This window comes from Pangasianodon hypophthalmus, chromosome 10 (genome assembly GCF_027358585.1).
Source record: "Pangasianodon hypophthalmus isolate fPanHyp1 chromosome 10, fPanHyp1.pri, whole genome shotgun sequence".
NCBI classification, from domain to species: domain Eukaryota; kingdom Metazoa; phylum Chordata; class Actinopteri; order Siluriformes; family Pangasiidae; genus Pangasianodon; species Pangasianodon hypophthalmus.
In genome coordinates this window covers 27,088,050-27,115,187 of record NC_069719.1, presented here as the reverse complement: position 1 = coordinate 27,115,187, position 27,138 = coordinate 27,088,050, and the positions used below count along the sequence as shown (strand labels likewise).

The following is a 27,138-nucleotide window of genomic DNA, read 5'->3' as shown; positions in this document are numbered from 1 at the left end:
AAAAGCTTATGAAGTTCTGCGAGTGAGTGTATCCCAGCTTATCTGATTAGTCTCTCTGATAGGACGCCCCTCACCCATACTCGTTTCTCTCTATATATTTTCTAGATTTCTCTCTCTCTCTCTCTCTCTCTCTCTAGCTTTTTCTTTTTTCCTCACAAGCTGCTAGCTACAAGTGATGTCAGGCCTGGCACCTTTTCCAAACAGCGCTGTTCCTCTAAACAAAAACAGCCGATTAGATAACCACCTATGGGACGGATAAGAGAAAAAAAGGCCAGGACTGAAAAGGTAGCTAATCGTTGTAAATGCGTGTCTTTGGCAGCGTTCGACTTCTCGATCTGGTGCCAGGTTTTGCGAGCAGCGTTCTCTCTCTCTCTCTCTCTCTCTCTCTCTCTCTCTGTCTCTTTCTCTCGGGATTGACGAAATCATAACTGCATTCCGACTGCCAAGCAAACTGATTTAGTCACACTCCGCTGCCATTTTTCTTTTCAAACAATCACATGTACAGACTGAGTGCTTGAAAAAGTGGGCACCTCTGTCTTGAAAGTGATCTCCGAGAGGGATTTCCAGTTTAAAATGGCCGCCAGACAGGGGACGGACGGAGCTAAGAGGCCAGAATAGTCCAACAGGTTTCCTTATCCCACACATCTTTCTTCTAATATTATAATATTTTATACTACAGCGCTGTTGAATTCTCGATTCTGATTGGTCAGAAGGTGATGATGAAGCAGCTCTGATGGTAGTGCAGCTGCAAATCACAGGTTTATATTAACGCACACATTCACTTCACATAAACATATAAAAAACCGTGTAATTATTGATATGGTGAAGTTTTCTGAGAGGAGACATTTATGTAACATTTTCGGAATGAGTCTCCAGTGTCAGAGGTAAAGGTGTAAGTTTTCCACCAATGGAAAGTCTTCAAGACAGAGGAGTTTACCCTTTGCGCTTTATCTATAACTTTTTTTTTTGCCTTATTAACTTTGAGTGAGAAAAAAAAGAGACGCTGGTGAGGGAACTAACCCGTTTCACGGATGTTCCACAACATTAAATGTAATTATAAACAGATAAAGAGTATGACATGGCATTCTATAATCAATAAATTAATAAGTTAATAAATTGCTGTGTTCTAAGAGGCATAAACCACTTTGGAACATGCTGTTACAGGAAAATAATCAACTTCAGGGTGGAAACAGTGACCCTGTTTCATCACACCACCAGTGTTTTATTCCGTACGTAATCCATTTTATACCCAAACCTGTTCACTCTATCGTGTACAGTTATGAGAGCACAGTGTGAAGAATACCCAGTGCACTTGTGAAATCCCACAATGCACTGCTCAGGGTTAGTGAGCTGTTGCAAGTTTGGAACAGAGATTCCCTTTCAGAAAAGATTTACAGCAGAAAACTTTTGGACAGGAAGAACCATCCAAGAAATCCCTCAGGAACATTTTTTGTCAAAGTGAATGTGATTCTTTTTCACATGTGAGTTTTTTTTCCCCAAATGATTCATTTATTTTCATATGATTCATTTTCCACGTTTGATTTTTTTTAACTTAATTCATTTCATTTCACATGATTCCTTTTTCACATGTGATTTCTTACCACACGGTTCATTTATTTATAAAATAATCATTTTTCACATGTGATGTTTTTTCACATGACTCATTTATATCCACACAATTCATTTTTGCAAGTTATTATTTCTTTTATTTTCACATGATTCATTTTTCATAGATTTTATGATTTTTTCCCCCACTTTATTCATTTATTTATACAAGGATTCATTCTTCCCACACTTTATAAAACAATTCATTCCCCTTCATGTGATTTTTTTCCCCACATGATTCACTTATTTTCAAATGATTCATTTTCTCATATGTGATTTTTCACCTGATTCATTTGCTTCCACATGATTATTATTATTATTCTTTTTCCAGACTATTCATTTATCTTTACATGCTAATAGATTTTACATGGTTGCATGTTTAACTTTTCAGATCATTTGATTATCTCTCCTGATTCATTCTTTTTTTCACGTGATCTCCTATCGCTCACATAATCACATGTGAAAAACATCATCACATCATGTGTAGAGTATGTGATTTTTTCTGTAAGGGTCATCACACTCTTAGGGAAATGAAAATGAAAAAAGTGAAATGAAGTCTAAAATTATAAATGACTATAGTCATTCCTTCAATCAGTTAAACTTATTAACATATTTGTTGTTTTTTTTTAAAAATCCTCATTAAAAATCAGTAATAATTTATTTACAGATACTTAATACTCTTTATGGTCAGGGAGGGAACATTTATAGTGTTTATAGTGATGCGTTCAAATCCTGAACTTAGATTAGAAAATTAGCATAACAGCTTTTTTGTGTAGTTGTTTATAATACACCTTCGGCTTTGGAAATGAAGATGATCTTATGTATTAATATTAGACACAAACTTAATAGTGCTGTATAAATTAAACAGCTCACTCAGGTTCTATTATAGTATATGTGTAATCCAACGATGAAGTAATCAATGGATGATCCTGATCTAGCTTCTTTTAAAACATTTTTTTTTGCAGTAATATGAAATAATATTATATGCACAATAGATCACTATACAACACACTATGCTAGATTTGTTAGGTATAGATGGGGGGTAAAATGAGGAAGAGCTGTGTGTGTGTGTGTGTGTGTGTGTGTGTGTGTGCGTGTGTGTGCATACCTAATTCAAGCCAGTCTTGTGGTTCACATCTGACATGCAGCTAGCCAATAGAGGGTACTGTTGCATTACAAGTCAAGTACACCTGAAAGGCCAAAGCAGCGAAGATCTCAACCAGCAATAATCCGCCTGCAACCATTTCAAGTCTGTTTTTATTCCTTTCAACAAGTTCACTTCCTTTTTCTTTTTTTTTTTTTTTTTTTTTTTGCTTTTACAACAATACACAAACGTATACATGATCATTTGAGTTGTTAAAGACTTTCAGTCTTTTCAGTGGTCATGTACTGTAGCCTGAAACAAATCAGCCAAAAGAGTTATGAATTATGAATTATATCACAGTTTCAGACCATATACTGTTATTTAATCTCTTTTAAATGATACACAAAGATGAATTCAGTTAACTCACTAGCAAACAAAGAAGTTAGGTATATGTGTGTGTGTGTGTGTGTGTGTGTACATGAAGGACATTTTAGAATTCTGAATGTTTCTTATTTTCATATTCACATTTATTTTCAGTTGTATTGTAATTGCATAGAAGGTGGAAATGGTTTATATTGACGCATAAAATAGACAATTGAGAAAAGTAACCAAGAGTGCTCTCTCTCTCTCTCTCTCTCTCTCTCTCTCTCTCTCTGTGTGTGTAATAAAATTCACAGCTGTAAGACATTTGCTTTCACATTTTAGTAGATTCGGTGGTCGCAGAAATGCTGTAATGCTCATTTAAGAGACGTTCCTTTGGCTTTATATTTGGAATCCAGTCGTGCCGAGGTATCTGATATCAGCACAGAGCTGCGAAATAAGAATGTAGTCTATACAAGAGTAAAAGTTACCACTCCAGTTTTGTGAATAATTTAAATAGCCCTTCTTGAATGAGGAAATGAAAGAAGATGAAAAGACACTCCATGGATGCATACAACCAGTCCAACTGTGTATAGGAAATGAGTGCATACACACACACACACACACACACACACACATCATCTGTGTACTCCATTCCTGCTCAACTTCTCCCTATTGAAATCATCCATTGAGCTGAAAATAGAAAGTGCATGAAAGCACAAACTCCTAAATGTATTAGTGTTAATATGGAGGAGGTGGAGAAGTGTGTGTGTGTGTGTGTGTGTGTGTGTAGACATGCATTCTAACAAGATAGAGTCTTTTTTTTTTTTTTTTTTTTTTTTTGCAGATGCATAGGCTACAGTATCTACTACAGTATCTACAACAGATTTTACTGACCTCACACACACTCACACACACACAGACACACACACCTCTCTTAGTGCTCTTCAGTGTAAATGGAGTGTAAAAAGATCCTGAAAGAAATCTGCCGGTGTATGAGAAGCTGTATCTTCTCAAATATATATTTTTCTCCACCTCCTTCTCATCATTCCGCTTTTCCTTTTCCTTTTCCTCTTCCATCTGATGCTCAGCAGTGCTTGATCACAGCTTCATTATGCACAAACGGATACTCACAATCTGGATTTAAAAAAAAAAAAATTGTTATGATTTTTTTTATCTTAAGTGTTCCTGCTGATTGCTGCTTAGACACTCATCCTCTTCACACACTTTGTGTCTAGTGGAATTCCTGTCTTATCTGTTTATCTCTGTGCACAGGATTATGAATACTTCTAGCCTCCACCATGTCTTGTGTAGCTCCTAAATGATTTTTAATCACTAAAGCAGGAAGGAAAAAAAGCAGCTGAAATCCGCATCTATATTTTAGTTAAAAAACGCGTCATGCATTTTATCCTGTCTGATCCACACACACATCTTCTATGACGGATTTTTTTTTGCACCTCAGACAGCGACGTATTTAAGGAAGAAATATTTCCTGAAAAAAACAGCAAACCAAAACAAAACTAAAGGGAAAGTGACCGACGTTTTTGGACAACTTTGTGCGCCGCGACGCACAAATAAATACTGCGTTTATTCCACATGGATAACTGTGAAGCGAATCGGGCTCAGTCTTGGAGGAGCAGTTTATTCTAAGGGCCTTAACATAACAAAAGAAAGCAAAAAGAACAAGACAAATCAGCTATCTCTCATTTTGGCTGGTCGACTGTTTGAGGAGTCGTGTTGTGAACTTCTTTTGTGAAGGTGTGATGAAGTTTAAGGTCATTTTTGGTGCGTAAAAAAGAAAATTCTATATAATATCACTATTATATCACTAATATATCACTATAATATCATTAATATATCTCTATCATATTACTAATATATCACTATAATATCAATAATAAATCACTATTATTATCACTATTATATCACTAATATGTCACTATAATATCAATAATATATCACTAATAGATCACTATCATATTACTAATATATCATTATAATATCACTATAATATCATTCATATATCACTATAATATCACTATAACATCACTAACACACTAAGAAGTCTGTAATATAAGAGATGAAGATGCAAACATCACGTCTCAGGTTGTTTTATGATGATAAAGAGAAGTCGCACCGATAATGAAATATATATTTTTTTTTTAAAAAATGAAGAAATTATAATTTTTCATTTAATTAGCAGCCCTTAATTGTTTATCATGTCATCTTTTCTTGGGCTAAATGAAATGCAATTGATACATTCTGTACTCATTAAGCATGTTTTAATGATATAAACGCAGTGATATTTAACAAAATAAATAAATAAATAAGTATATGAATAAAAAAGTGCTGGATAGTGAGAGAGGAGACAGTCGTGCATGTGTGTGTGTGTGTGTGTGTGTGTGTGTGTGTGTGTGTCCACTGCTGGTTCCGCTGTCTCTGCTCCCCTAGCTGTGTATAAAGCTACCACTAGTCGCCCCCAGTGCTCTTGCTCTCTCCAGTTTGTCTTTCCTTTCTTTTTTTTTTTTTTTTTCTTCCCTCCCTCCACCCCTCCACCACCACCATCACCACCACCACCACCACTGTATGCTGGACTTAAACGTCACGTCCGCACATGAACTTGAATTTTTATCCCATCGCAGGGAGCCACAGACACACAGAGCGGAGAGACAGAAAGAGAGAGAGAGAGAGAGAGGAGAGAAGAGAAAGGACAGAGCTCCCGGACAAGCAGGACGCAAGAGAAAGGCACGCGGGGAGAAAAGACAGGAAAGAAAGCAGAGAGCTCGCAGGTGTCCCGGTGCATTTAAAAAAAAAAAAAAAGAAAGAAAGAAAGAAAGAAAGAAAGAAAGAAGAAGATAAATAAGAAGAGAAAAGAGGAGGTGGAGGTGGAGGTGAAGCCTGATGTGGCCGGAGCGCATAGAGGAGCAGAGCGCAGGGAGCCGGAGGAGCGCGCAGTCGGAAACACCGCGCCAGCACTGAGCTCGCGCTCTGCCGCGGACACACACACACACACACACACCCACACACACGCGCACACACACACACACACACACACACATACATACATACACACACATGCACATACACACACACACACCGGGATCATCACATGATTAGATTAATGCATTATTCTTTCTAACCAAACTGAAACAGCACGTGCATGCATGATCCGGAGCAGCTGAGCTTCGCTTCCTCGAGCTTCTTCGTCCTGAAAATCAAATCAAATCAAATCAAAAAGGATACTGGACAAACACATCGCACGCTTCTTTTTCTTCTTCATCTTCTTCTTCATCGTTTTCACCCTCACCTGAGCGCGTAAGAGCCTGAACCCGAGCGCGTGGGCAAGTCAACAAACTCCGAAAGTTCCTCCAAAAAAAAAAAAAAAAAACCAGAAGAAGAAAAAAGGGGGAGAAAAAAAAGGACACGGAGAATCTGAGTACGCCGGGGATGCCACTGTAGCTGCCACTGTAGCTGCCAGTGTAGATGCCAGTGTAGATGCCAGGCAGGGCGATGTCCCGTCGCAAGCAGGGAAACCCTCAGCATCTATCACAGAGGGAGATTATAAGCAGTAAGTCAAATGATTTCACTCTTTCTTTCTCTCTTTCTTTCCTTTTCCTTTGGCTGCTTTTTAACGTAAATGCGTAAAAAGCAAAACTTTCCTAGCGCGCGCACACACACATAGTGCACATCTCTCTCTCTCTGTCTCTCTCTCTCTCTCTCTCTCTCTCTCTCTGTCTCTCTTTCTCTCTCTCTTCTCTGTCACGGTGCTGCTGCACTTCCAAATGTACAATTCTGAAATTTTCTGATCTGCAATCTAAAACGCAAATATCACATTACAATCACATTTAGATCTGTTTTTTCCCCTTAAATGTGAAACCCTTCTAAATGCTAAGACAAGACCATGAAGAACGTCACTGTTCACACATCTTATGCCTTAATACTACAATATTACAGGCTCTGTCTCTATAATCAATCATCTATAATCTACATCTAGAACTATAACTATATAATACACACAATATAATAAACACACACACTAAAAACACATGCACTGTATAAGAGATATGAGCTAGGTGGAACTCCATCTGATGTACATCTAGTTGTTAAAATAATGCACAGGTTTAAAATGATCATCTAGCAGGTTTCAATCATTCAGAATCATTCGAAATCAAGAAGTTGAGAAAAGAGGAAAAAAAGAGAAAGAGAACATGACAGACTTGCATGTGAAGAAGTAATATTTTAAAAAAGGACAAAAGGGAAAGGAATGAGCAGAGTCTGATAGTTATTATTCGGATTATTTTTATTCATTTTTATTTTAATCACGTCATGTAATGTAAACCTAATACTCCACGTGAAATGTTGCTTTATTTCCAAACAGAACAAAACACAACACAATAATTATAATGATATTTAAAGCCTGGCCTGTAGATAGCTGCACACAAAGTAAGTCAAGTAAGTCAATATTTCTGTAAAACTATAATCTTGTTTCAAGCATGTCTAGAAAATAAATACTAATTAAAGTTATGTCTTTTTCCCCCTTTTTGCAAGAGATTTTATTATTAAAAATGCTGACACTTTGCATGTTAAGGAGATGTTAATACTTTGTAAATAGATTATGTTGCAAAATATGTAAAATAGAGTTTTAATGAACGAGGAGCATCAAGTTTAAATAAAAAAGCAAACTGGTTCATAAAGTGTGTTTCACGTCTCACGTCCAGCTGTTTTAAAATTATTTCTTGCACTACTATGGTGCATTTTTCTCTGTTTAGTGTTTTATCTCAGCCATGATTTGATTTCGAAGCCATTTTAAAAAGCACAAGTCTTTTTTTTTTTTTATTTTCCATCTTTCACAGAAGCGGTGCTTGTGAACGCTTCGTGCAGCTACTGGTGCATTTTACATCTTGCATTCAGTGTGATTTCTTTTTTTTTATGATTCAGATTCTAACCAGATTAATTATACAAAGCCGTACAGCTGGAGTCCATGTGTTCAGTGTATCAGTGTATCAGTGTATCAGTGATATCGTTGAGTGAAGATCGGTTTGTTTTTTGCAATATGAAGCGGATAAAAAAAACCAAAATCATTGTGCTTAACTTTCAATACAATTTCAATGCTATTTGTCAAACGTTCTTTATTTTGTGCTTTCAAATGTCAGTTTATTCACGTGTAACCATCCATCAGATTACACCGTTTTCTGAAATGTTCACATTTCCGCAAAGCAGCCAAACGTCACAAAGTGCTCCACGAGCTCGTCTTTGGTGACTTCGGTGACCTTAAACCCCACATCAAGGATTTAAAGACGTCAGTCAGACTCAGGGAATGATATCGTAAATGATTCGAGGCAGGTTTAAGAAAGAGATGATCCAGTTGTAGCCAGATGTGAATGATTTATTGCACTTTTTTGTTTCTGGGATGTATACAACATGTATGTGTAGCATAGCAGGACCACTTAGTGCTTCACTTTTCTTTTTCTTTGTGTCAAAAAAAACCTTTGGAATTAATCTGCTTTTTTAAAATAAATATATTAAGGTTAAATCAGATTTCATTCACAAACACCCGGATCTGCTGCGTGTTCTGATCTTCGTGACGAGTTTTTTAGCTTTTTCAGCAACTTTTAAGTGTGAAACACAACATAAGAGCGTGATATAATAGTTTCTGTATTGTGTGTATTCAAATATTGAATACACACATGTTCTTGTGTTTTTTGGCGTTAAATTATGAACAAATGTCCATAAAAATTGCGTACACAGATTCCTACAAACGTCTGTGTGTGTGTTTTTCGATGTTACAGTAACGTGTTCCGTCTGTTATTGCATTATACGGTGTACAAGCGCTGCTCTAAGTAGCACACACACACACACACACACACACACACACACACACACGCATGCAGGCACACATGCAGCGGTACTCACCAAACCAAACCAACCATCAGTCTTTCCTTCTTTTTCTTTTTTTTTTGACTGAGAGGGGGTTGGGAGAGCAGAACTCAGCCACTCATACACTCCACATGTTTCGTTAGTACCTTTAGTACCTTTAGTACCTTTAGTACCTTTAGCGAGTAAACAGTGTGTTTTTGAGATGTGCCGTTACACTGGCCAGGTGCTGATAGATACTCATCAGAGCTTAGGAGCTTAGCTCTTCCTGAGAGTTTACTCTGCTGTGGGTGTGTGTGTGTGTGTGTGTGTGTGAGAGAGAATGAGTGTGTGAGAGTGTGTGTATGATATCTGTGGTATGTGTGTCTGTGTGTGTGGATGTCACAAGTGCCTTCATTGTACAAGATATCATCTGAGCTTTAATGTACAGTGTACACTTACATGAATATATTGACGTGTGTGTGTGTGTGTGTGGGGGGGGTGAGAGAGAGAGACAGAGTATGTGTGTGTGTGTTTGTGTGTGCGAGAGAGAGTGTGAGAGTATGTGTGTGTGTGTGTGTGTGTGTGTGTGTGGTTTGAAATACATTTTAGCCGAACTCGATAGTGTAGATGAGGATGATACAGTGCGGCCTTGTTAAGGGTGTGTGTGTGTGTGTGTGTGTGTGTGTGTGTGAGAGAGAGAGAGAGACAGAGAGAGAGAGATTTGAGTTACCTTTAGATACAGATACTCATACATTAATATTTGGAAGCGTGAATGCTTTACAAGTGTGTGTGTGTGTGTGTGTGTGTGTAATATCTGCAAATCAGAATGTTTGAGTCAATTCTGTCAACTGCTTGTGTCTGTGTGTTCTGGATTTGTCCATTTCAGAGTGTGTGTGTGTGTGTGTGTGTGTGTGTGTATAGGTATATGTGTGTAAAGGTGTGTGTGTGTGTGTGTGGGACAGGTTTAGAAGCGAGTTAATTCAAACGTTCTCGATCTGAGCACATCAGTAGTTTTACTGGCTTACCCTGAGGTTGTGTGCTACATTTTTACACACACACACACACACACACACACACACACTCACACACACACACACACACACACACACGCACATAAATCCACTCACTTATGAATGTGGTGTGAAATATGAGCGGTGTGTCTTGGAAGCTCGTTAACAGACACTGAAAACGACACACTGCTCTTCAAATTAAACTCGGCATCATGGTTGTTTTTTGTCCTTTTATTTTACATTTCATTTCGTCATTCCATGCGTGTGTGTGCGTGTGTGCCTCGTATTGTATAGAATGATTCATCAAGTGCCAACAAGTGCAAAACACACAAGCGTGATGTTTTTATTGCTATGACGTAGGACAGTGGAACTCGAGACACGGAAATCGGATTCTGTTTTTCTTCGGGGTGTTAATTTTTTATTTTTTTTTGGTTTTATCGTTTGTGCGAAAACAAGACCGTTTTTATCCGCCTTTTAAGAATCTTTACCGTACTTGTGGCATTTATTTATTTATTTATTTATTCCTTCCACTGGATGTATATTCATAATTTATTTTTTATTCAAATAATTTTTTTTCCATTTTTATTTCATTTATTTATTTAAAAAATTAATAAGCATCTCCTGAATTCAGATTATAAAGCCCCTTTAATCCAACATGATAGTATAGTTTAAAATGTATTTTAATGTGTGTGTGTGCTCATATGCTTTGTTTCTCTTGACTGTTTGCGTCTGTGTGGTGGATTAGTCCTTCTCAGTGTGTGTGTGTGTGTGTGTGTGTGTGTGTGTGTGATCATCATACAAGAAGACACACAGTTAGCTTTATATATACTCGAGTTAGCTTTATATATACTCATAGAAGGACAAATTGAACTGCATGCTTTGCAATTGCGAGTGTGTATGTATATCTATATATGTGTGTGTGTGTGTGTGTGTGTGTGAATTCTATTTACACACACATACACACACACACACTCACACACACAGACACATGCACACACATGCACACACACACACTCTTTGAGAAAGACTAATCCATGAATTCTGAATCATAAACCGTAAAAGAAGACTTTGCACCATCTTGCAGGTCAGAGACTTTTGAAATCATTTGGCACGAGACCAGAAAAAAACCAGAAAAAAAACACAACAACACAAAAACGTGTCTTAATACGCCTGAGCCTGCCGCCGCTCGGCCGGAGCAAGAGAGTGAATTTTCTGCCGCGACGTTCTCCCGGTGGAGATGAGAATAATCGAGAGAGGAGGAGAGAGTGTGGTGTGTCTGGTGTTGTTTTTTTGGCCGTGTGCTGCTAGGGGGAGCTCTGAGTCTGTCACAGGGGGGCAGAAAAACATTATAAAAACATATTTCCTAAACGCTGTGTATGAAGACGGGGTGGAAGGGGTGGGGGTGGGGTGGGGGAGGGGGGTGCCGGGGTAAGTTGGCTGAACTTCTAGGCGGTGGCTTTTTGACGACTCTGCATAGATGCTTCAGATGATATCGACATCAACACGCAGAGTTCACAGCAAACTGTCAACGTCTCCGAGCAGCAGCTGCTCTCATGCCGCTCATCATCCTTTCTCTCTCTCTCTCTCTCTCTCTCTCTCTCTGTGTGTGTGTGTGTGTGTGTCTCTCCTTGTCTGTTTATAATTTTGTCAATTCTTCTTCATCTTTTCTTTTTCATCTGTCCCATAAAATAGTGGAAGTCAGAACTAGTAAAAGATTTGAAAACAGATCAAGACGTCAAACTGTCGATGTCGTTGAACAGCCCCTTGTTAAACAAATGTGACAATAATGATACTACTACTAATAATCATTTTAATTTTCACCACTTTCCTTCTCAATTTCTTCTTGTTTTTCTGCACAGTTACACTCTTAAGATGGAAAATAAGTGTACGCCATGCATAAATGATGAAAGACTTTTAAAGAAAATGTCTTATAAACATGTAAACTACTGTACATGCTCATAAGTTTGGAAGCTAGGAAGAGTTCAGTGGCATGTCAAATGATCATTTTTAATTAAAATGATAAAAAGATAAAAAAAAATAAAATAAATCCCCTTTTAGAAAACTCTGCCCAGATGAGAAAGTGTACGCGCTGAATTTATATCCAACATAAATAATGAAACACTTATGACAATTAATGTGTAATAAACGTGTAACACTTTTTATAAATATGAAATGAACTAAATGCTTCATTTGCATGGAAGATAATGATGAAGAGAAATGATCAGTTTATGTGTCTTTAAAACCTTCCTCTTCTCTCTCTCTCTCTCTCTCTCTCTCTTCCTGCATTTACCCTTTTTTTGTTTTTTTGGTTTATATATCATCTTTTTTAAAACTTTCACAGGTTGCTCTCCTCCTCAAGCGAGAGGACAAAATAATCCACATGATCCGAATCCAAATAATCCAAATAAATAAACATTTATAAATGTGTAATAAATGTGTAACACATAATGCAGAATGTTTCTAAAAGCTTGATGCATGAAAGATTTAGATGATATTAACGTCAATGTGTTAAAAAAATCAATATTTTTACATTTGTAGCTCAAAATCTTCCTCTCTCTCTCTCTCTCTCTCTCTCTCTCTCAATATTCCTGAATTTATCTTTTTGCTTGTACTTTAAAAAAACAAAAATACAAACAAAAAAAATTTCCCATTAGGACAGATGTAAGAGGAGAAAATAAGTGTATGCAATGAATAATGAATAAATGTCTTAATTAAATAGTGAAATAATTGAGATAAACATTTATAAATGTGTAATAAATGTGTAACACATAATATACATTTTTAAAATTGCAACCCCCCCACACACACTCTCTCTCTCTCTCTCTCTTTCTGTCTCTAGCTCTCTCTCTCTCTCTCTCTCTCTCTCTCTCTCTAGCTCTCTCTCTCTCGCTCTTGTCTCTTGCTTGATATAGTTTAAAAATCTTTTGCTTTTTTTTCTTACCCTGTCACTTTAGGAGAAAATGACTGTAAGCAGTGTCTAAACATCCAAACTAAATCATGAAAGATTTAATAAATGTGTAATAAATGTGTTACACACTCATAAGGTTTGCTGCATGGATGATTTCCGTTCTGTCAGCATCAACACGTCAAAAAATTGTTATCATTTTTACGTATTCAATTTGCAGCTTGTCAGCTTGACAGTGTTGTGTTTGAAATCCCCCCTCCCTCTCTCTCTCTCTCTCTCTCTCTCTCTCGTTCTGTTTCTCTTCCTGTATTTATCTTTATATTTTTCTGTTTGTTTCCCCCCTTGAAGACGTACACATCTTCAATCTTTCTTTCTCTCGATCTTTCCTTTCCTTCTGAGCGCTCTCAAGAGCCGAGAAACCAAGAGCAAGTGATGTGCTAATAACGCAAAGGCGTGAAGTATATGTGCCTCACGTTCGACGCATCGATGCTTTCGGATGATCTCGACGTTAATACGTGGAAAAAAAAAAAAAACGGTCACATGGTTTAAAATCATCTTCTCTTGTTTTCTTTGTTTCTTTGCTTTTACACACTTTTAATAAATCAGCAGATGTATTAAAGAGGATGTGGCGCACGTCGTAAAGTAGAAGCTAACGCTTTCTCTGTCTTCTTTTTTCCTTTTATTTCTGTCGCTCCATTTTGTCTTTCTCTTTTGCTTTCTTTCAGATGTTTCTCACAAAAAAAAAAGAATAAGTGAAATGTAGAAGAAGAAATGTATAAATAATAGAAATACACTCCTAAGCGTATGTCAGAGCATCACAGTGTGTACTCTAATCTTTCTGTTTCTTTCTTCTTCTCTCTCTCTTTCTCTCTCTGTCTTTTTTTATATTTTCTTCTTTTTTGCAGTTGCTCATGTGTTCTCTTAAGAGACGCAAAAAATTTTAAAACGCAGATTTTTCCGAATATTTGAGTGTTTGTTTGTGCTGAAGTGCAAATGATAAAGTAGAAGCTGGAAACTTGAGGGCATTTTTTTTTGGACTGAGGCCTCATTGTTCTTTCTTTCTATCTAAATAAATAAATGTGACTCAAAGAAAGAAAGAAAGAAAGAGAGAGAGAGAGAGAGAGATCCTGTAGGCTTTCCCTCAAACAATGGCCAAATTTCTGCCTGGCAATTTTGATTAATACGCTCACAAATTCCTGTAGGTTTTCACGTTCCTTTTGTTTGCATGGAGAGAAAAAAAATGTGTGAGTGTGTATATGTGTGTGTGTGTGTGTGTGTGTGCTTTTTTGTGCTCTCGCCTTCTGATATCATGCGAAGCAGCAAGAAGCGTACCGCTCGTCCGTGTTTAATAGATTGACGTCCGACAGCTGGCTTGAATCAGAGTGGCCCTGAGCATGGAAACACTCCGTGTGTGTGTGTGTGTGTGTGTGTGTGAGGATTAAAGTGAAGAAATGCTCGATTATTATGTCTGATTTTATATACACATCCTCCTCTCTACATCTCTACATCTCCTCCTCTCCTTTACACGTTCCTGTCAGAAAAAAAACACCCAAAACAAAACAAGATGGCCGCCTTCACACAGGGAAGTGTTTCAGCATTTACACACGCGCTCTAGTTCCTAATCTGAAGTGAAAATATTAGGTAACGTCTCCCTGATGTTATGAGATTTCCTGATCAAGAGTTAGCAAAGCGTAGCCATGCTCCCGGTGGACTTTGGTGTGTTCATCGCGTTTTACCTGCAGGACGACTGATTCCCTTTCATAATTTTCATTTTATAAAACAAAGCTGTTCGTTCCAGCTCCTCTCCAGGTCCTGTCTAGGTTTACACATTCTTCACAATCAGAAAAAAAAGGTACTAAATAGTACAGTACGGTACCTTTCCATGTCACTGCGGTGGTACTCTTAAGCGTACAACTTTTGTACCTTTAATATCTTTTATAAGATAATCTTAAAATAAAAGAAATTCACAATCCAGTAATGTATCTTAAATTGTTTTTTTAAAAAAATTTTTTTAAAGGTACTCTATATCCACCATTCCAGGTGAAAGGTACATATTAAAGGTACTCTCTGAGTACCCTTTTTTCTTTTACTCCACAACAGGCTGAGCCACTGAACGCATGCTGTGGTGTGTTCACTAGCTTGAACATTTCGCATTGCACCTTTTCAACCTTTAATGTATCTTTCACCTGGAAACATGGATACTAAAGGTACCAAACGTGTACATGTGATGGTGCCACCTTAGCAACATGCACAGGTACAGTTTAGTACCCTTTCCTTTTTTTCCCTCAGTGTGTACCTGCTTTGCTTTTTTGCATGCATGTGTGAACCTTTGTGACTTTTTTTTTAGGATGCCTTCACAGATTTAATTTAACCCATAATGTGTTTTCCACCTTGAAATATGGATACTAAAGGTACCAAATGTGTGCACTTTATGGTACCACCTGTTTAGGACCCTTTTTTCTGAGAGTGTACTTGCTTTCATGCACGTTAGTCCTCGTGGCTCGTTTGTTGTTGTTTTTTGATTTTAAAGATGCCTCCAGAGCTTTAATGTATCTTTCACCTTAAAATGTACATACTAAAAGTACCAAAGGTACACAATTGGTGGTACCAATTGAGTGAGCCACAAGCCCAAATACAGTTTAGTACCCTTTCTGAGAGCGTACCTGCTTTTCTCATGCATGTGTTGGTCTTCAGTGCTTGTTATTTATTTTTTTATTTTTAACTTTAATTTGACTCTAATGTATGTTTCAACGCAAAACGTGGATACTAAAGGTACCAAACACGTAGACGCGATAGTACCAACTGAGCGACAATCACAGGTACAGTTTAGACCCCTTTCCGAGAGCGGACCTGCTTTCATGCACATACATGGTTTTAATTTTTAAATATTTTTAAAGATGCCTTCAGAGAGTTAATTTGACCTTTAATGTAACTCCAAAACGTGGATACTAAAAGTACCAAATGTGTACTTGTGATGGTTCCACCTGAATGACAAGCACAGGTACAGATTAGTACCCTTCCTTTTTTTTTTTTTTTTTTTTTTGCTTTTCTCGTTTACTTGCTTTTTTAAAAGATACCTTTAAAAGATACCTTTAACTTCCCTGTTTTAGGAATGTGTGTGTGTGCTCAGATTCACGTCAAAAACACGTGAGAGAACAGGAGCGAGAGCTCAGGAAGAGCCTGGAGTGTCTCAGTTGCTCTGACTCGGAGACTCCGGCTCTAATGTAGGTTACGGATTAATGACGGCCTAATTAATTCCTGATAGATTCCAGCGAGATTCCGTGTTTGATTCCGTGCGCACACACACGACGTACACGTGGAAAAGGGAGCGAGTTAGCCTCGTTATCGCCCCGCCGTCCTGTTTGCTTGCTTGTCCTTCTGTTTTGATGCCGCCTCACGTCTCATTCTCAGCTTCCCAGATTTGACCCCCCTCCCTCTTTCCTCTTTCCGTCTTTTCCACGTTCCTTGGCTGCTATCGGGAGGGAGACGGTGAGGAAAGCCGTGCACAAACAGTAAACTCCAGCTTTTATTGTTTGATTAAAGTTTTTCTACGGCTTTCATTCTCCGCAGACGTTTTTTTCCCCCCTCGGCGCAACACAGCCAGTGCTCTGAATGGATCTAATTGGCGCAGGGTAAATGTTTATATCTGGACGGCATTATAAAAGCTTTCAAGATTTAAATAGGGAAATTTATGGAGGTTGTAAAAAAAAAAACTGAAATCTGTAAAATGTTGTGTGTCGTCTAATTAGCCTGTGAGAGTCTCAACAGTGAGGAACATCATAAAGAAGTTTAAATGTTATCAGACTGTTGATAACTAAAGAGTTATGAGTAGTAATGATGGTGTGTGTGTGTGTGTGTGTGAATTCTTTACACCAGAAACTCATAGTTTTTAATTTTTTTTATAATCAGATTCCTATAAAGTAAAAATACCTGTCAGAAGCAATTTCACTCCATTTTTCCGCCTTTAGAGGTGGCAGGAATTATACAGGCCTCTCCACAATCTAAAATGGAAACGCATTGTGTGTGTGTGTGTGTGTGTGTGTGTGCGTCGTTCATTTTTAGATGCTCAATTTGCCTTTTTCTTTTTTTTGCTCTTTACACCGCCAACGGAAATCCTATTAGAGCTCACTCTGACTCATCGAGCCTTATTAGGTAAATTAGGACGTCGTCAGGAACTGCCAGCGTCTATCATTTACAACGCTCTGTGTGTGTGTGTGTGTGTGTGTGTGTGTATGAGAGAGAGAGAGTGAGTGTGTGAGTGTGTGAGAGGCCTCAGTAGTAGCATCAAGCTAACTAATTATAAGGTGGAAGTCAAGCTGAGAGAGCGTTCTGTTAGTAACAGTACTGCAGCTCTGTAGTAACGTGAGACAGTAGAGTGGGTTTAAAGATGCTGGGTGTGTGTTTTGTGTATCGGAAATACGGTGCTGTGGTTCTTAAGGTGAGGTCGGAGAACCCCCGGGAGGTTGTGAAGCAAAGCGAGGGGTACGCAAAAACAAGCAAACAGACAAACAAACAGAACCGGATAGATAGATAGATAGATAAATAAATAAATTAAATACTATAATAATAATAATAATAATAATAATAATAATAATAATAATAGTCTAGTAGTCTAGTACTAATGTTACTAGTAATAAGAATATTTAAAAAAATAAATACAACCAATTTATTCAATTTTATTTTAATAAAAAAAACAAAAAACGACTAAAACTACTACTACTACTTCTATGCCTACTTATAATAAATAAATAAATAAATAAATAAATAAATACTACTGCTACTATAACTAACAATAATAAGTAAATAAAATTCTACAAAGTAAATATAACTAATTTATTTAATATTAAAATAAATAGATAAATTAATAAGTAAGTAAAGAAAGAAACAAATAAGTAAGTAATATTGAAACTACTACTCCTACTAATAATAAACACAATTCTAAAAAAGTAAACACAATTAGTGTAATTAATATTATTTAAACAAACAAAGCAAAGTTGTTTTAGTAATTATTTCATTTCTGTCTTTTCGAACTTTAAATGAATGTTTTTAATCCTGCAATGAGAACTTGAGTATAAATGTAATTTTTTAATAAAGATAATAAAAAAGTGCTGTTTATACTCTTTATATTATATTTTAAACTAAACATTTGGGTTCTGTGTGTAAAATTTATGATTAAAACACTCTAATATCAAATTTAGCAAAATTCCAGTTAAATTTAATAAATAAATAAATAAATACCTCTGAAAAATGAACATTATGTTATATAAATAAAATGAATATAATATATATTTGTATATATTGTGGGTGTGAAATTGGAAAATTTGGATCTTATTCATAAATTATTGTCCAGAAAGTTTGAGATCCTTGTCAATAGTAGGTGCTACAAGGATAGCTGTATCCTGTGTTATAACCCCAACTCTCTTTCTTTTCTCATCTTTCTTCTCCTCCCCTTCCTTGCGTTGCCCGTCTCAATAAAGACAAATATCATTTGACATTTCCGCGGCCCTGATAGAATTATACGGAGTATTTGTTGAGGGATCAGAGAAAATGATGAGCCGTAATGTTACCTTGGTGACAGCATTGTTATCGCTGGTGGAAAAGTGTGTGTGTGTGTGTGTGTGTGTGAGACAGAGAGTGAGTGAGTGAGTGAGTGAGTGAGGGATGGCAAACTCCTGGCTGTTTGTCTAGACTAGTGAAAGGGAACACACACACACACACACACACACACACACACACACACACACACACACTCAGAGCTTGATTCATTTTCTCATCTCTGAACAAAGCTGAGAAAGATTTTTTTTTTTTTTTGCATATATTATATCACAGGATTGCTAACTGCATGCACATGAGTGAAATACCTGATTAGAACACCTGGCGTGTGAAGTGTGGTCTGTGTGTGTGTGTGTGTGTGTGTGTGGTGTGTGTGCATGTGTGGTGTGTGTGTGTGTGTGTGTGTATGTGTGTGTGAAGGGAAGGGGGGTTACGTATTTTCTTCTAAAGTGCACGGTAACAGCATACAGCTTTGCATGCTAGCAGAGTGTTTCCTGTGGTTGAGAGAGAGATGGATAGAGAGAGACAGATAGAGAGCGAGAGACAGACAGACAGACAGACACACACACACACACACACATATGTATATATGCGCTATGAGCTGCACTCTTTTTTTTCTAATTCGTTCTCTTCTGATGGTTAAGATGGTTAAGATACAGAAAGGGACAGAGAGAGAGAGAGAGAGAGAGAGAGAGAGAGAGAGAGGGAAACAGAAAGAGAGAATTTGAGCTGCACACATTTTACATTTTTCCCCTTACTCTTTCTGTCCAGATGGTTGAGAGAGAGAGAGAGAGAGAGAGAGACAGAATGAGCGAGAGAGAAAGATGGAGAGAAAACCATAGAAAGACAGAGAGAGAGAAAGACAGAGAGAGTAAGAGAATTTGGGCTGCAAACATTTGATATATTTTCGTACTCTTTCCATCCTGCTGGTTGAGAAAGGGACAGAGAGACGGAGAGAGAGAGATGCAGAGAGAAACAGAGAGAGAGAGAGAGAGAGAGAGAGAGAGAGAGAGAGAGAGAATTTGAACTGCACACATTTTTTTTCTTACTTTTTCTCTCCTCCTGGAGACGGAATGAGCGAGAGAGAGAGAGAGAGAGAGAGAGAGAGAGATATTCTCTCTCTCTTTTCCCACTTCGGACTTGTGACACATCAAACTAACACTTTTCCCCTTCGCGCCGCACGTTCATCCACGATCTCACAGGATGTAACTGCTTTACAGGTTATGGGGGAAGGGGGGCAAAAACTTTCAAAACTTTCCAGAGCATTGTAAAATCAGGAGATTTATCTATGGCGATGACATACAGCTTAGCTTCCCTTGCCTTATCTTCTACTTTGCTGGTGCTACAAGTTCCCATGATATGCAAGCGTGCACACACACACACACACACACACACACACACACACACACACACGCTAACGGCTACGCTCTAGGATGCATACACGTGAATGTGCACACACACACACACACACACACACACACACACGTATATGCTAACAGCTATGCTCTAGGATGCATACACGTGAATGCACAAACACACACACACACGCAGGTGCATTCTTAGCGAATATGACACTTGCTTAGATCCTCATGTTTATGCAAGTTTAGTGTTATGTTTGTTTCCTCATCATGTTGAATTAAACACCTTCACATTCTCGCGCATATATTTAGCGCAACGTTTGACAAATTTCCGTTTATAATAATCATGCATGGAAAGAGTGCTTTTCATTTTTTCATAGATCAACCGCTAATAATTCAATGCAAGGATGGCTTTGTTGTAGTTGTAGTCATGTAGTCGTTCTAGTAGTAGAAATATATTTATATAACAAAATCCTTTAATCTCTTTATACGTTACATTTCCAAGCCTGAAGACTCACATTCCATTATCTATTTGTAATACTGTAAAAATTATTAATAATTATAGCTAACATTATGTTATAAGAGCATATATACCACAAGTATATCTGCAGTCCTTGGGAGAATTAGCGGTGAATAATTTATACTTAATGCATTTTTTAGCCGTTATTACATTCATATTTACGGTCCAAATCTCGATCATCGCCCGCACTAACATTATCACACGTTACAAATCCGTCCGCGCTCATAATTGGCTGCACTGATAAATTGCAGATGGATGCGCAGCCTGCTTGTAATTTATCATCTAAAATTAGCGAGTCCTTTGGGAGGTGTAAACATGGCTACCTGTGCGACATGCAACGAGTCGCATCAGGCTCCGTCTCCGTCTTCTTTTTCTGTTTTTCACGTGTGCTGGGTAACGTGTGAAGAAAAACCTTGATTTCAGGTGTGATTTTCTTACTGGGATTCTTAGACCTTGACCTAATGCGCTAGCATGAGGATACGGTTTTGATGGAGTTGCTCTAGATAAGGTTGTCTGCTGTTAAAAAAAAAAAAAAAAGGGCAAATATAAATGTAGGCTTTTGATATTTTACACAAAATGTGTGCGTGGTGTATTTGCGCTGACCGTCGTCACTGTGACAGTTTGCTAATTTCTCAGTTTCCAGCTCAGATTCTCTTGCGTAACTCATGGTGTTAATATAGTAGCGTTTATTTTTTTTCACTTTAGCCCAAAAACGTGTGGTGCAGCGTGGCAGATTCGAGCGTTAAGCTCAAAAGCGGTGACAGGAAGCTGAAGAGTGCGAAGTGGCAGCCAGAAAGGTGTTTGTCTAGATCTTAATGATTAGCATAGCACAAGCAGAAACTGTCATATGTAATATCAACAGAGCTGAGAGGGCCTCCGCCGAGTTCCTCCAGAACTCTCCACTACAAAGGTGTGATTGCGGCCACGCTTTGAACAGCGTGGGCCGATATTTCAAAATGGAGGCGTCGAGGGAGCCGAGGGTGTCCGGTGTGGCTGTGGTTTATCTGAGCTCTGAGATCTGCGTAGCTTCATGTTTAAACCTACCCCGCACCCACTTGGTCTCTTCTCTCTCATCTACCGTCCTGCTTTTCCTCGCGCTCAGCCTCACAAGTGGCGTATTGTGTATTAATAACAGTGCCGTGCGCTCAGGTCTCGGCCCCACATATGGATGTTTATCAGGAGTTGGCCCGGAGCAGGATGGAACATGCCGCAGAGCGCTGCCTTGTGTGTGGCCGGTGTGATGATTAAGTGGAGAGTCTCTTTTATTCTCTCCGACTTTAGAGCCACTGTCATGGGACGGAACTGTAAAACGGGCTTTGGCTTTCGTTTCCTTCATTTTTTTTAACAAGCTGATGAATGAGTAAAAGCTGCCCGGATCCCTGAACTCAGAAAAAAGAGTGCAATTATGTCTCGGGTTTCACATAATGTCGGTTTTATTGCCGCACTGCACTATTTGGACGTTTATATATATATATATATATATATATATATATATATATATATATATATATATATATATATATATATATATATATTTTAAAAATCAGGGTGAGAAACTGTGAGATGTTAATTCCTGCTAGTCTGAAATGACTCAGCTGCTTCTATACATATCTACAGCATGTACAACCGTTTTAAATCCGTCGTAGAAATTCACCAAAAGTGCATTCTGCATTCCGTACATGGTTTAAATGCTATGTGCATTGTGAGATATCACGAGTGCTCCGGAGATTCTGCACTAGAGAGGCAGGACGCAAGTGTGTATACTTTATTAGGACGAATCCAACAATCATATCCAGCGGCTCACAATACAGTCAGGCAAAGTTAAACAAGTGTAAAAGTGTAATCATAAACGTGGCGCACAGGCAAAGGTCAAAACCAGAAAGTGTGTAAACACAGGACTAGGAAAATAAGGCTGCAGTAAGACACGGTAGAACTTCATAATAAAGCACAGAAACAGCAGGGTATACGTACACCGACGAAATAATCAAGGACTAACACGAAATCAGCTAACAAACCAATGAAAGCCTTGCAGACTAGAACATAAAAAAATTATATAACAACATGACAGCTGTCAGTGATACGAAGGGAGAATCTATGACACTGTCAGGATTTTTTTTTTAATATACACACACCCTATTTACTGTGTAGTGCGCCATTTATTTTGCTATATATATATGAAACGGTGTGTTGTGTGTGCCCACAGCTGAAGCTGAGCATGTGGATGCAGACCTGTCGCTGGCCGAGCTCGCCGGCCACCACACCTCCATGCTGCTGGACCCCAACATGGTCGCCCCTCTGCCCCCGGGCCTCGGAGACCACGACCTCCTGACGTGTGGCCAGTGCCAGGAGACCTTCCCACTGGGCCACATCCTGCTCTTCATTGAGCACAAGAAGAAGCAGTGCCATGGCCCCGCCGGCACCCACGGCTGCTATGATAAGATGGCGGACCGCAGCAGCCCCTCGCCGCCGCGCACCGAGCTGAGAAAGGTGGAGGAACCGGTCGAAATCGGAATCCAGGTGACACCCGAGGACGAGGATGAGAGACTGCTCACGCCTCTGAAAGGAATTTGCCCTAAGCTAGAGAGCGGCCTGGCAGGTGAGTGTCGGTGTCTTAGTACAAACTATCTTCAAACCTTTCACGCCTACAATAAGGCCTTTCTGCTTTTGCATACCAGTGTGTGAGAGATCTAATAGGACCGCGGCTAATGAGATCTGTTACTCTGTAAACTCTATAATGTACTGTATTACTCCATAAACTATACATACAAGTGGCTGCCGTGTGAGTTAGCGGAGTCTGAAGATTGAAAAAACTGGGCATATAGGAAAATAATCAATAACAAAAGTGTTTAATCAGCGCTCTTACACTCCAGCAATTTGTCAATTTTTTTTAATTAAAGAATGACACATTATACTTTTTATCTGTTTATAGTTGCATCCAGTGTTCAAGAAACAAGTTAGTCCTCTCACCCGCCTCTCTTTTTTTTTCTCTTTCTTGAACTTAAACAGCTTTGAAAGAAACCAGAAAGTGCAAACTCTTCTGTCCCGAACAGTTACAGCTTTACTACTGACTGTTACAAAGCGCTGACACTGGAGACTCCTTCCATAAATGTTAAAAACATCTCCTTACCGCAAACTTCACCAAATCAACAAATCGGTTTATGTGGAGCGTCCACCGTGCAATTCCTTTATGGATTAGCTGTTACTATAGAAACGTTAAGGTATCAGAACGAATGTATTAAAATAAACCTGTGATTTGCAGCTGCACTAGTGTCAGAGCTGCTGTTACAGAAAATTAATCAACACCTTCTGACCAATCAGAATCCAGAATTCAGGAACGACAGTGAAGTAAATAGGAAAGTTGTGTAGTGTAGTTATGAGAGTTTAAAGGGATTAAAATGGTTAGGCCTTGATCACAGTATGAATCACACACACATACACACACACACGGCATTTTCAGACAAAGGGAAGCACACTCATTTCCCTCTGCAGGATCCTGTCGTGATTGTGATACCGCTCATCTCCGAGGCCTCGAGAGAGATTGTTTTTCCTTCAGCTGATTTCATTAGGGGAGCCTGTGCTGTGCCGAGTGAAACATCACATTACAGACTCGAAGCCCCCCCCCCATCCTCACCACACACACACACACACACACACACACACACACCAACAACCCCACCACCCCTTTTCTAAACCCCCTGAAGGACTCTGGTAGTTGAAACAAATTGTGCAAAACGTGACAGAGAACTCAACGCTCACTTTCATGGAGAAATCCAGCCTGAGCCATCTGCTTAAAAAGGTGAAAAACTCATTAAAATTCAAATACTCAAAATGAGAGAGAGAGAGAGAGAGAGAGAGAAGGATTAAAAGAACCAGTTTGCTATTGAATTGGGGTAAAGAGGCAGTTTAGCTTGGTCCAGCTGCAGGGTGAGAGCTCTCTCTCTCTCTCTCTCTCTCTCTCACTGTCTTATTCTTTGTCTCTCTGTCTCTCTTTCTTTTTCTTACTTTTTCTCTCTCTCTGTCTCTCTCTTTATCTGTCTCTCACTCTATTTTTCTCTGTGTCTTTCGCTTTCTCTGGATCTCGCTGCCTCTGTTTCTGTCTCTGTCTCTCTCTGTCTCTCTTTCGCTGTCTCTCTCTCTCTCTCTCTCTCTCTCCCACTTAGTTATCTTACAAAACAGTGCAGTCAAGTCCTCCACAAAGATGCAGCCAGAGGGATCATGGGAAATGGGTCTCATAAAATAATATTCAGGGTTGGACAAAGTTGGCGGGGGAAAAGCGGTTGGAGCGGCTTATGACACTGGCTCCGGTTTTAATAACGTCTTTTTTTCTTTTTTTTTATTTTGTAAAGCTTTCTTGTTTGCGAAGATTTCCTGCGGCATCAAAGACAATTTACTCGCTGCCACCATGCCATGGCGCACATTTAAATACACCCTTAATAACCAGGAAGAACCTAATTTAGTCCGAACCCCACATGGCGCGGAGCCGCCTTACAGCGTCCGTTGGCGTTAATTACGGAAGATGATGTGGAGATTTCATTGCAAACGGTTTCACATTTCAAAGCCTCTATGCTCCATAGCATGCATGTGTCATCACTGCAGCTTTATCATCAAAGCGTGAGTTGTAGTGGCAAAAATCACATGACTATAAGAGTAGTCTTTATGTAAACGTGCTAATATCCACCTAAAGTCCTAAACGTGTGAGACAGTGTTAAATATGTATATATATATATATATATATATATATATATATATATATTTTCATATTGTTAATATCTGTTATTTAAATAAGTGAATCTAAAATGACATATGAGTAATGCGTGAATAACGTGAAAAACACGTGCAGATGCATTTCACCATGCCCTCGTGTGATCAGTGTGAAAGAGAAGAAATCACGTGGCATAATCACATCTGAAAACTGAATCTTGTGCTGAATCACATGTGAAAAATGAATCACACTGAGAAAAAGAAATGAATCATGTGAAAAAAAATCACGTGAAAAACGAATCACATGAAAAATTTATGAATAATGTGAAGAATAGCATTAAAAAAAATCATCAAAGTCATGTGGAAATAACTGAGTCATATGAAAAATCACGTGGGGAAAAAAGTGAATCGTGTGAAAAGTACGGGAATTGTGGGGAAAAAAACACATGCAATTCTATAAATTTCATATGTTCATCATGTGACTATTCACGTGAAGTTCACGTGACTCTTCTTCTGTAAGGGTAGTCTTCCTCTAAACACGTGAGACTATATATATATATATATATATATATATAGATAGATAGATAGACAGATAGATAGATAGATAGATAAGTTCTATTATTTAAATCAGTGACTCCAAATCAGTATACCGTCCTTTGTGTGTGTGTGTGTGTGTGTGTGTGTGTGTGTGTGGGACTAGAAATATGAATATGCATTTAATACAATATCCACCTATCACGGCAAGTCATTCAATCTTTCTGGATTTTTTAAAATTACTTTTAAATTACTCGTAATAAGCCAAATTCTATTTTAAACCGCTTTCTTAATAAGCTCCGGTTTGAAGAAGAAGGGAGGAGAAAGAAAAGGAAAGGGGGGGTGGGGGGGGGGGATGAGGGATAATTTTTAATCTTGTTTAAACTTCACCATTTGAATAATGGGTTATTGGAATGAAAGATGAACATTTGCCTCCGTAAATCATATTGCGGTGACTACGAGTAAATTTTAGCCCTTTCATTAGCTCGGCGTCGGAAGAGAAGGAGCGAGAATTCTCGAGCTGGCCGAGAATAAAGGCAGAGATGAAATGTCCTCGGAAAATGATTAAGAAGCTTGAATGTCAGCTGGGCGTGCAGCTAAACATGTGCACGCTGCCTTGTGTTCATAATTGCCTCCCAGCAGGTTAAAGTATTCTTTTATGCTAAACCTTTTCCGCTTCCCATTTGTTCTCCACGTGAAATAGAAAATGACACGCAGAAAAACACTCGGGCTCCGTTTCGGAAAAAAAAAAAAAAAACAACATAGCAGCGGTGCTCGTACTCTCAAAGCGCAGATCATTTTTCATGAATTTGCTTTTTTTTCTTTAATATATCCATCTGTCAGCTTCAAATGGAAAAATGAGAGAGAGAGAGAGAGAGAGACAGACAGAGAGAGAGAGACAGAGACAGAGCGAGAGAGAATCCAAGGAGGACGAATGTATGTGTGTGTGTGTGTGAGTGTGTGAGTGTGTCTCAGAATCAAAAAAGCTAATTCTGAGCAGAACAACATTATCATCATCCCCAGAGCTGCAGTTTGATCTTTTTCTCCCTCCGTCTGGCCCCCGACACACGACTGCTGTTTTGACAGGCCTTAAACTCCGCCGATTCATTCGCACACGTCAACCTGCATCACATCATATCGTCTGCGTGCGCGCGCACACACACACACACACACACACACACACACACACACACACACTGCTCTGGACAGATAGAGCAGTGCCATATTTCAGTATTTCATTCAACCTATATGTTTATGCGTAATGCAAACTATATCTTCAGATCTCGTACCAGGTCAGAAGGTGTAATTTTCTGTAACAGCAGCTCTGATTCAAATCACAGGTTTATATAAACGCACGTGTTCTACGTTATTGTAGAAGGAGACTTCTATGACTGACGTGCCGCATAATCAAAGACTAAATCATCTTATTGTCTAATTGATATGGTGACGTTTTCTGTAAAGTGACGTTTATTTAACAGTTATGGAAGGAGTCTTCAGTGTCAGCGCTTTGTAACCAGGTCTCCAGGTTTGAGAGTGAACACTTTACGCTTTCTCGGTAACATGACAAGCTGTGTTTTTTTGAGGCTGGTGAGGGAACGACATATTTACATCTGCTGTAACGTAAGTGATAAAAGGAACTAAGATGTTTCCAT

At 38.6% G+C, this 27,138-nt stretch overlaps 1 protein-coding gene across 2 annotated transcripts in view; it reads left to right on the top strand.

The window, feature by feature from the left end:
• Positions 1 to 5,627: 5,627 nt before the first annotated feature.
• The window catches only part of bcl11ba (BCL11 transcription factor B a), a 55,377-nt gene continuing 33,866 nt past the window's right edge, over positions 5,628 to 27,138 (top strand). For both annotated transcript variants that reach the window (XM_026926840.3, XM_026926839.3), the window contains exons 1-2: positions 5,628 to 6,617; positions 22,455 to 22,847. In XM_026926840.3, the coding sequence (XP_026782641.1) occupies positions 6,545 to 6,617; positions 22,455 to 22,847 (466 nt within the window). In that variant the 5' untranslated portion in view covers positions 5,628 to 6,544. The remainder of the gene's footprint in view (positions 6,618 to 22,454; positions 22,848 to 27,138) is intronic.